Source organism: Argopecten irradians, chromosome 9 (genome assembly GCF_041381155.1).
Source record: "Argopecten irradians isolate NY chromosome 9, Ai_NY, whole genome shotgun sequence".
NCBI lineage: Eukaryota > Metazoa > Mollusca > Bivalvia > Pectinida > Pectinidae > Argopecten > Argopecten irradians.
In genome coordinates this window covers 20,985,140-20,996,573 of record NC_091142.1, presented here as the reverse complement: position 1 = coordinate 20,996,573, position 11,434 = coordinate 20,985,140, and the positions used below count along the sequence as shown (strand labels likewise).

General features: G+C 34.9%; 2 protein-coding genes across 2 annotated transcripts; one reads left to right on the top strand and one right to left on the bottom strand.

Moving 5' to 3' along the window:
- The first annotated feature begins 658 nt into the window (after positions 1-658).
- Positions 659-6,771, top strand: LOC138331753 (uncharacterized). The gene is made up of 4 exons (XM_069279516.1): positions 659-811; positions 2,014-2,160; positions 2,455-2,562; positions 3,251-6,771. Exons 1-4 carry the CDS (start codon positions 733-735, stop codon positions 3,529-3,531), a joined length of 615 nt encoding a protein of 204 aa, XP_069135617.1. The 5' UTR covers positions 659-732; the 3' UTR covers positions 3,532-6,771.
- Positions 4,916-10,080, bottom strand: LOC138330622 (putative nuclease HARBI1). Its single transcript, XM_069278175.1, has 3 exons — positions 9,858-10,080; positions 5,254-5,366; positions 4,916-5,050 (listed from the first exon to the last, which is right to left on the bottom strand). Exons 1-3 carry the CDS (start codon positions 10,078-10,080, stop codon positions 4,916-4,918), a joined length of 471 nt encoding a protein of 156 aa, XP_069134276.1.
- Between the last annotated feature and the right edge of the window lie 1,354 nt (positions 10,081-11,434).

The following is an 11,434-nucleotide window of genomic DNA, read 5'->3' as shown; positions in this document are numbered from 1 at the left end:
GAAAATATATATTATATACAGTAGTTACGGGCCCCTGTGCTGTAATCTATTAGAATATTGTATTAGTTGTTACCTCATTGTTTTTATACTCATCATCATATTATCATCAATGGGAAACAGTCATCATCATCATAATCATCAGTAGTCATGGTCATCGTTATACATTCCATGTAAGTAAGAAACACACCTTGCTTTCAGTTTCAATGCATGCAAAATAGTATTGTTTTGAGTTGGTTTTTCATACTCTTCTTTATCATTTGGGTCATATCGTCATCATCACCACTGTCTAAGCATCATCATCCTTCTCCTCCTCCTCCTCCTCATCATCATCAAAATTCATCAAGTAAGTAGAAACCATACATATTTAAGGGCAAGAAATATTCCAGTTCCGATGGACCGAGACCAGTTAAATATGCTCCCGGGCAAGTGAAAATTGGTGTAAACTTGCCCGGTGTACCCTGTTTTTGGAAAAAATAAGACTGAAATATTAAATTCGGGCAAGTGGTTTTCAAAATAAGTTTCTTGCCCTGAATTAATATTTTAACAAATTTGTTGTGAGATAAAAAAAGCAGACTAACACATATCCATTACTAAATATCACAGATATGTTTATTATGTTGAAGCATTTATCTACAGATGCTGTAAATATGACCATCTTTTTAAAAGATATAAGAAAACTTTTCCATGTGTAAATAAAGATCGACTATAGCAGATCAATAATACACTGATTTGATGTTTATTTACAGAGAATCCAACAGCAAGAGGGATGTCCCACAGGTCAAGAAATTATTTGATAATGTTAAACAACAAGGTATATATTCAGCAAATAATATATATGTAACACTAACAGATATAAATAATTAAAACATGCCAGATGTACCAGACATATACATACAAATGCATGTCATGCATTTCAGATTACATGTACCACAGATGTACATAAGTAATCCATGTCAGATTACATGTACCAGAGATGTACATAAGTAATCCATGTCAGATTACATGTACCACAGATGTACATAAGTAATCCATGTCAGATTACATGTACCAGAGATGTACATCAGTAATCCATGTCAGATTACATGTACCAGAGATGTACATAAGTAATCCATGTCAGATTACATGTACCAGAGATGTACATAAGTAATCCATGTCAGATTACATGTACCAGAGATGTACATAAGTAATCCATGTCAGATTACATGTACCAGAGATGTACATAAGTAATCCATGTCAGATTACATGTACCACAGATGTACATAAGTAATCCATGTCAGATTACATGTACCAGACATCAGTAATCCATGTACCAGAGATCATCAGTAATCCATGTCAGATTAAATGTACCAGAGATGTACATAAGTAATTCATGTCAGATTACATGTACCAGATATGTACATAAGTAATCCATGTCAGATTACATGTACCAGAGATGTACATAAGTAATCCATGTCAGATTACATGTACCAGAGATGTACATAAGAAATCCATGTCAGATTACATGTACCAGAGATGTACATAAGTAATCCATGTCAGACTACATGTACCAGACATGTACATAAGTAATCCATGTCAGATTACATGTACCAGACATGTACATCAGTAATCCATGTCAGACTACATGTACCAGAGATGTACATAAGTAATCCATGTCAGATTACATGTACCAGAGATGTACATAAGTAATCCATGTCAGATTACATGTACCAGAGATGTACATAAGTAATCCATGTCAGATTACATGTACCAGAGATGTACATAAGTAATCCATGTCAGATTACATGTACCAGAGATGTACATAAGTAATCCATGTCAGATTACATGTACCAGAGATGTACATAAGTAATCCATGTCAGATTACATGTACCAGAGATGTACATAAGTAATCCATGTCAGATTACATGTACCAGACATGTACATAAGTAATCCATGTCAGATTACATGTACCAGACATGTACATATAATATTTTCACAGTTTTCTCCAACTCGTACCATGTATTTTATATTTATTAGTTAAGAAGTACTTGGATGCAAGAAAAAGACCTGTCACAGGAGGGGGAGAGGGTCCAGCTCCACCAACCACATCCCAGCAGCTGTTGCTGGACCATTGGAAAGGGCGACCAGGGATGGAGGGAATTGGGTCCGGTCTTGATACATCAAGTAAGATAATCAAAAGCCTGTCATGGTTTATTTATATATAGTGACTTTATATACTTAAAATTATCATGTATATCGATAAGAACTATTTAATGATATACAAAATGACATGTTTACTGTACATAAGCAACATGTTTTGTTTAAAAAATCAACACTTATAATTAATACCCAATAGTATTTCCAAAATTTTAGCTCACATGTACCGAAATCATTTCAAAATTTGTCAGCAATACCAACATCTGACTGTATTGCTTACACATAAATATGTAATGTCTTAATAAATCAAATTTTTTGTAGACCCAGATCTGTCTGAAGTAGTTGAGACATCTGTGGCCCTGAGCACAGTTCTCGAGTTGCCGGAAGTGTCCGAAAATTTCAATACAGCTATTTCAGCCATGTTTGATGGTAGGGTTTTGAGTGTTTATGAATATTATTGAATATACAACTTTGTGTTCATTTAAGCATTGGTTGTCATATTTTTGACATGCATTGGTGCGTAACATACATTGTTGGTTGTTTTAGCATAGCCAATGGTGTGCGATACATGTATATTAACATTTATATAGGCATTCCCATTATTAGAGGATAAAGTGTGAAAAATGAAGAATGAACATAAAAGTTATACGTTTGTATAGTGAAAAAAAATGGTATTTGATGGAGCAGCCAATAATTTGGCGGGAAAGAGTTGAAGACATTTAAAAATACATGTTGGCTAATAATCACATATTAAGGCTTATTGGGCTATATAGCTAGTTGATTTTTAATACAACGCGTAGCGCTTGCATTATACATGTAGTTATCTGGTATACTATAAGTGTAAGACTTGCCCTGTAATGACATCTAGTGGTGACCTCTTGAACCATAAACTTCCATTCATAAATTTCCTATTCATTGAATAATATTCCTCTGGACCAATCAGATGGTGACTTTTTAATTACTGCATTAACTGCAAATCGTCGTGGGAAGACTGAAAGTACAATGGAAATATGGTACTTTGAGTACTTTGATTTTTTAATGTATTGATGATATTTTTTGTGATTGTCACTGATTTTTTTTTTCATATTAATGCTACTTTCGGTTATTCTAATTGCAGACTCATCATGTAGTACTCACCAGCCAACCACACACCAGCCAACCAAGCCAGTGACAAAATCTTCCAGCGGTAAAAGAAAAAGAAGGAGTAACAGTTATGAGGAATTAGAAGAAGCGGAAAAAAGAAGGGCTGAATCTGAAGCTAGATTATACAATATGCAGAGGGTGTGGGAGAGGAGGAAACTTCAGGCTGAAATTGAGGCCATAAAGAGCAAGACAGCTGCTGAGGTTGCCTATTGGAAAAAGAGAACAGCTTTGCTGACAGCTGAGAATGAAAACTAAACAATCTCTTTTTCCAATAGGCAACTAAAGAGTGCCAAAATCTTCAGCCATAGTTTCCTCTTCTTACACATCACATAATTTAGAATTGAAATCTTCAAAAGCTTTTCTTTACTTTCTTGCAGATTTTAGTGAAGATATGATAACAAATTTTGCAGTGAATGGGAATTGAAAATTTCACTAATAATGTGATTAAACTAATTATTCTTTGAACTACATGCAGGGCCCTGAATGTTAAAGTTGAGATAGACATATTTGAAAATCATGCTATCAAGTTTATGGGAAGTATGTCCGCCGTATGAATTCTCTCCTTCCACCTTCTCCTTCATTAGTTTCAAAATCAAAATCCCCTTCTTCCCCGATTCCATCTACATCAAAGTGGACAATATCTCCTCGCTCTATACCAATATTATGCAACACAGCACATGCTAATACAATCTGTGCTGCCTTCTTTGGAGCAACACGTAAACATGATCCCAAACAGGCAAATCGCCTTTTTAGAACACCATACGTCTGTTCAATCAAAACCCTTGTTTTACACAGAGCATTATTTAATCTTAGTTTGGATGCAGTGTCAGCTACCATGTATGGTGAGATCACGTGTGTCGTGCACTGATATGCCGAATCCCCTAATATGATGCCATCATATTGTCCTGAAACAGACAAGTTTTTAAAAACATACAATCCAAATTTAATGCATATGACAAGAAGTTTAGTTCATTGGTAAATTATACATACATATTAAGTCTTAAGTATTTAAGCATTAAACTAACTTCCTATGGCATCTATGGTCTATATAGATGCCAGAGCTTTGCAGACAATCTTCATAATGCGTGCTAGCGCATTATGAGATGATTGTCTCCATAGCTCTGGCATCTATATAAACTATAGATGCCTTAGGAAGATAGGTTAATGCTTATATTTACATTATCAACTCATTTTAGGATCTCTGCATTTACGTTGTTTAAGCTAGACCATCAACGACGATTTAATCCACAAAATGGAACAGCTATTTTGACGGTGATCAGTTGACGTCATCACGTCAACATTAGTGACGTCATAAAGGTCACGTTTTGGGCGTCGGTTATACCGTCATATCCTTCAATTTGCCTTGGTTAGAAGTTACAAGTAAATGTAAATATTCTGACATAAATAGCTTTAAAGTTTGTTGATATGAATCACCTTGACCTTCATTCAAAGTCACAAGGGCCAACAATCCTAAAAATTTCAAAAGGCTTGTCAACTATTGAAAGGCCTACAGACTGAAATAGACCTGCAGCACGTTGAGATAAAGGGGTACCCAGTTTGTTTATATGAATGACCATGACCAAAATTCTGTGTTTGTGAAAAAACAGTTAAATTATTCAATGCAAATTCTAGTTTGGTTTTACATTTGTTGATTTCTATTACCATTCTCAAGGTTTCTTCCTAAGTGACTGTTCTTGAAAATGCGTTGGTCATGTGCTGAACCTGGCCAATCAGCATAGCAGTTGGTAATACGGAGGCGATGATCACACATCATCTATAAAATATATGTAATTCAAATAATTACAAAAGCATGGTGCTGTGAAATACCTGTTAATAGTGAATCATTAAAATATTCACAAAGATCAGACACATGAATTCCTAATCGTACACTTGTACTGCTTTATACATGTATGTCCATAGCAACCTAAAAATAAATGTACTTTTCAAGGGCGATAAATTATACTTTTTAGTACCTACTTGTACATTAAGGCTGTGAAAGCCTTTCCTGTTAACAAAGTCATTTTCATTTGTCTTAGGAGCTATAATCCGAATGAAAGTTCCGTCCACTGCTCCAATCACGTTAGGAAATCCTGTGAAAAAAGATACGGGTACATCTCTTTCAATTCATTGTTCTAAAAATGAAGACACTTGTGAAGGGGACATAATTCTTGGAGAGATTTCATCAGGTTAGGAAATAATACCACAGTTTAAAGTAATTAAAAAAATAAGGAGAGGTTATGGGCCTCTTGTTAATGTTACCATGGAAACTCAGTCAAAAATACCAAATTACAGTTTCTTTTTAGCCCACCATCATCAGATTATCTATTCAAATCGCCTTTCGTCCATGGTATGTCTGTCCTTCCTTCCGTCCGTTAACATTTCTCAGAAAGTAAGAAAGGGATCTTTTTCAAATTTGATATGCATGTTTCTCTAGGGCTCTAGTTATGCATATTGCATTTTGGGACCAATCGATGAACAAGATGGCAGACACATAGCCATCTTGGATTTTGATAATTGAAGTTTGTTACTGCGATATATCTCCGAAAGTAATGAAAGGATCTCTCTCAAATTTTATGTGTAGTTGTTAGTAGAAGTTTGAAAAGCAGAGAAAAGATCCATCTTTCCATTGTCAGACATAGATCATTCTTTGTTGGGCGCCAAGATCCCTCTGTGATCTCTTGCTGTTAACTGCTGTTATTTTTTTTAAGTTTTGCAATATTCACATACATTTAGAGTTATACTTGAATCATTGTTACTTTAACCTTGATGTATGTGGGTTTTATTCCAACTGTGGAGTGCGGGGGATAATGCCACGCTTTGCAGCTGCATGGTGCATTTCGTGAGTTACCCAGTACTAACAATTTCCTCGAAATATACATTTTGATTAATTTAACAAAATTAAAAAAAAAAAAAACAAGGGGAGGTAATTTATAAAGAAACAAAAAGTTGTATCAGGCTATAGCTATAGGTCTGTCATTTTCAGGGACTGTATTTTTATCACAATCATCTTTGCTGTTCAGGTAAGTAGTTGAAGTGGGATCTTAAACTGTTCACTTGCATCTAAAATATATTTTACTGTGACAATGAAAAATAATTATGTAAATACATGTATGACAAATAAGAAACTTTGCATATGAATGATAATGAAATACCGGTATAAAATGAAAGAAATTCAAGAATGTTGAATGTAAATTCTTTATATACCCATGGTACATGTATGTGGTAAGATAGAGAATCACTTATGGAATGAAAGGATAATGGAATGCTGAATGGTAAAATTTTAATTGTGTTGAAAATTTGTCCATGCTTAAATTAGCCTGCTATCTAAATGTGATAAGAAAGGGCGATATGTAGGCTATAGCTAAATGTATTAGAATTACAAAATATATATATAATGACATAATTATGAGAGAATGAAATAAGATGAGAATGATGAATGGTATTGTAAAAATTGTATTTGCTGGTTACCAAATTGATTAAAAATATATCTATAGAAAGAAAGAATTGTTGTTGTTAAAAGCTTATGATTAAATCATTGAATGCCATGCATGTATATTCATCAACATGCATTAGTGTGTGACGTTATATATATTGGTCAGGAGAGGAGAAAATGTAGCCAAGGATTCGAACCCGGACCCTCCGAATTCTAGTCGAATGCTCTACCAACTGAGCTACCTATAGATACATAGATTTATTCTGAAAACATACATGAAACATAGGCAGGATTTATAATCATATAAAAGTCAGCTTTTCTTCCAATGTAAATCAAGTTCATATTTAAATTGTTAAATTATCTCAGAGTGAACGATATATTTTTATGAAATCTATGATATATACAAGTACAGTATATATTTAAGGATTAACTTGAATAGATTGTTTATGTTATGGAGATATACATGTAACACAAAAATCTGAGTGTACTCTAAATAAATCGCGAAGCGGAGCGGTTTATGATGAGAGTACTCTCAGATTTTTGTGTTACATGTATATCTCCATAACGTAAACAATCTATTCAAATTAATCCTTATAATTCAATTTACTAAAGATAATCTTTTCAATACTCAAATTCATTTTGGGACTATTTTGTCTATGAAATCATTACGCCGTCATCTCAGCCAATCAGAAGCAACGTCACAAACGGCGACGTCATTTTTTCCTTTATTGGTTGATAAAGTAAATTTTGAAGCCAATGAAAATGCTCGTAACAGGCAAAATTGAATTATACATGTATGCATGGAGCGGGATTGAATTTTATTAAATTTGGCACAAATTACGGCGAATATGGTACATCTATGCACATTGTACAGTTGTCCCGAGCTCCATTCTAACACAAATTAATCTGCGCGCGTGAAATGCCATGCAAGATATTAGAGAATATAGTACATGTATATACTTTTTACATATATCAGCATCTTTGGTAAATGTATGCATCATCTATCCCTAGCAGTATGCTACTATTATCATGTATATTTCAATATGTCTAGTATTATTGTGAAGTGTATCGCCTGATGCACTTACTGTAATTAGTATATATAGTAATATGTCTACTGTTTTGGACGAGATATCTTATCAGAATTTCATATCACGTGAGATAACTTATCCCTATTGAAACAAGGTTAGTTGAGTGTATTTTTTTTAAATTTGATAATAGATAAAATGTATAAAATGTAATCTCAAAATTCACTAATTGATATAGAACTAACGTTAATTAGTGTATTATGCTTTCAGTATTATAGTACACAGCATGAAGTGCAACGCATGTTTTACATACGTTCAGGTTTGAAAAAACATGCGTTAAAACGGTATGTTTAAACATGCGTTTTACGTATGTTTTGGCCACCATGCGTAAAACGTACGTTTGAACAAAACATGCGTTAAACGTATGTTTAACATATGTTTTACGTACGTTTGTTTTCCACCACATGTAAAACGGACGTCTGTTAAAATAACCCTACTAGTTACACGTAAAACATTAGTTTTATCAATGTTATTGAAGACCTGCAATGTTTTTTTTTTTTTTTTTTTTTTTTTTTTTTTAATGATACTCCAATATGCAAATACATGTTTGATAGCCTCTATGGTTTGGTTTCATTTTATCTATATATGTCTTCTACCAACTTACATTGTGTAGTGAACCTCATATTAGCCTCATGATAGAATAGATACATGTAGGTCTACAATTACATGTACATCTACTGATTGTCAACAGAAACAAAACCGCTAATGTGGATTCCGTATTTTTAAGTTTAAATTTTAACAGTTTTGAAGACTAATGCTCTGAATACATATGATCAATATCAGCTGACCAGCGCTTTATTTCAAACGACTTCAGTAAAGATTTTTGCCTTTAAAATGTAAGTGATAAAGTGACGTTAAGGACAAATTGATGTAGGAAAAATAAAATCATCTTAAGATTATGAAATTTATCAATGTAGTCACTCGTTTGTAAATACAACATACATGCCCTGCAGGTAGGGCGTTAGAATTGTACCTGCTGCCCCTATTGATATGATCGTAAAAGGCGACTAAATTTAGGATCTTATCTTTTCTCTTCTTCCTAACTAACTTTATCTTTCCTAATGCCTCCCTTGGCACCGCCTCACTTTTGGCCTTGGGTTGAGCGTTCGCCCCTGTGAGGAAGGCTCTGGGTTCTGTCCCCTGGCCGAGACACACCAAAGTCTATAAAAGTGGTAGTTTCTGCTCCTGCTTAGCGCTCAGCAAACAGGGAGTGGGACGACTGCTTCGCCCGTTGTCAGTATAATGTGACCGGGTGGGGTGTGTTGCTTGGTGTCTTCGGCGGCATGCTTCAGTGATATAGCACTATAAAAAGGGCAACAGTTCCACTATACAAGAAGACACAACATGAATATACCGCAGTCTCCCAAAACACGCACCTCGCACAACATACACGCAACACACCGCATACATGGGAGACCGTCCTTACATGACCATAGCTGTTGATAGGACGTTAATTAATCAAACAAACAAGCAAACAACATACATGTACTATGTATGAAAAAATATCAGTCATTGGACAGGAACCGAAAATACAAATAAAATGGAATTAAACTTTACTTTTGAAAATGACAAATATATGGTGGAACTTCAAAGACAATGTAAATGTACATAAAAACAAAAAAAGTGGATTTTGTAATAGGATCAAACGTATGTATAACGTTAACACATGTTTTGATACGTCCGTTTCACATGCGTTTACGTTTTACGTCTGTTTACCATGCGTATTACGCATGTTTAACACATGTACATACGTTTCGTACGTACGTTTTACATGCGTGGTCCTCAACATGCGTTTTACATGCGTTTTATAACGTACGTAAAACGTGTATGCATTTTTTCCTGTGTATGACCCATTATTTTATTCTGTATTTAGTATGCCCCGTTATTTTTTCCTAAATTTAGTACGTCTCGTTATTTTTATCCTGAATTTAGTATTACCCTACATATGAATGGAAAAGCATCCTGAACTCATCGGGTATTATCTCGAGAAATTATGTAATATCTATTCCCCGAGGAGTTCCGGATGGATGGAAAAGGTGTCGAAAGTTTCGTTTTGAACTTACCAGCAATATCAAAAAAACCACGTTTTGTCTCGGATGCAGCATTCCCTACCGGGACAGTGATAAACCGGTGGGCAATCCGACACAAGGCAATGGATACGTTGGACACGCATCGGGAGACGGTTGCAACAGAAACCCCAAACGTATCTCCCACAACTCGATAAAAAGATCCAGAAGCGAAAAAACGAAGAGCAACTAATAATTGAATCTTTGCTGTCAGTGCCATCGACCTCCTTGTGCCTTTTTCCAATACAGGACTCAATAATTCAACTAAAAATGCGAGGGTTGCTGCACAAAACCTATACCGAGCGAAGAGTTCATCATCATCATGATTCTCCTCTCTTCTTCTAAATGTTCTTTGTTTTCTTCTACGTAAACGTCGCCTCTGCGCTCTTCTAACATGAAGCAACATGTCGTCTGCTTCCTAGGTAAGAAGCTCCTTAACAATTTAAGGAAGGGGGAACTAAGGCCTTAAATATTTAAGGAATCTCTTAAAGTTAAGGACGAATTTAAGTTAAGGAAGCTTTGTGAAACGCATTTTTATTTAAGTTAAGGAACTTCCTTAAATTTAAGGAAAATCGAGATTTAAGGAGCTCCTTAAAGTTAAGGAACGTTCATGAAACCGGGCCCAGTCTTCCACTAGGTGCTGGAGCATGAACGGTAGGTTCAGGCATGGTAATGGCAACTCAAAGTTTAGAAATAAAGTTACATGACATTGTGATTTTGACGTTCTTGCTGTATGTGAAGTTTTTGAGGAACACTGAACAGATAGCTGTTGACACATATCGCCTTTTTTAAACAATATATCGAATATACATACTCGCGGTAAGCGAGGTTCGGGTGATGAAGGATCCCTTCTTAAAACCTCTTTTTTTATGTCAGTTCTAGATAATGTGAAAGATGGCGTTAATTGGATAAAAATAAAGTCTAAATAAAACGATCTCACAATATGTCTCTGTTTTTTTTCATTTTCCACCAGAAAACTCGAGTCACTTATATGATCTGTACATTGCATATTCTGAGCTTCTACATCGAATACATCAATACCAAAATGAAGGCCGACTTTTACGCACGTACAGGCAATTTGTCAGATTTAATTGAGGATCGGAGTTGATATTTTTTTCAACGTAGTGTCATTTATATCGTGGTAAACACTTACGGAGACCGCCTGATAGACTTTTGTATTGATTCTAACTTATGTATACTTAATAGCCGTTATAGTGATGATGACAATAACTTTACGTGTGTGTCTACGTGGGACTGGTCAATAGACGACTACATGATAATGCCACATGATCAGCTACGATTTATTCAGGATTTTAAAGTTACGACAATGTCGTCTATCATTGAAAATATCAACGATCTTGTACCAATGTCATACCCTAATCATACCTGAAATTTTATAACAATGACATCGGGAAGGAATGTATTGATGACATCGAATCTAACATTCACTTTAACGCTAAAAAAGTCCCAAATGATTTTCGCCATCAACCTCATCATTCACAAATCAACAATGCAACTATTGAACGACTACATAACCATCTACACAACAGATTGGATGTGAATGCCGCGTATGA

Excerpts from the sequence above, each read along its gene's own strand:
- LOC138330622 (XM_069278175.1), bottom strand. The coding sequence starts at position 10,080 with ATGGCACTGACAGCAAAGATTCAATTATTAGTTGCTCTTCGTTTTTTC. Across the intron at positions 5,367-9,857 it reads TGGTTTTTTTGATATTGCTG|GATTTCCTAACGTGATTGGA; the intron begins GTAAGTTCAAAA and ends CTTTTTTCACAG. Across the intron at positions 5,051-5,253 it reads TTCACAGCCTTAATGTACAA|ATGATGTGTGATCATCGCCT; the intron begins GTAGGTACTAAA and ends TATATTTTATAG.
- LOC138331753 (XM_069279516.1), top strand. The coding sequence starts at position 733 with ATGTTTATTTACAGAGAATCCAACAGCAAGAGGGATGTCCCACAGGTC. Across the intron at positions 2,161-2,454 it reads GTCCGGTCTTGATACATCAA|ACCCAGATCTGTCTGAAGTA; the intron begins GTAAGATAATCA and ends AATTTTTTGTAG. Across the intron at positions 2,563-3,250 it reads TATTTCAGCCATGTTTGATG|ACTCATCATGTAGTACTCAC; the intron begins GTAGGGTTTTGA and ends TTCTAATTGCAG.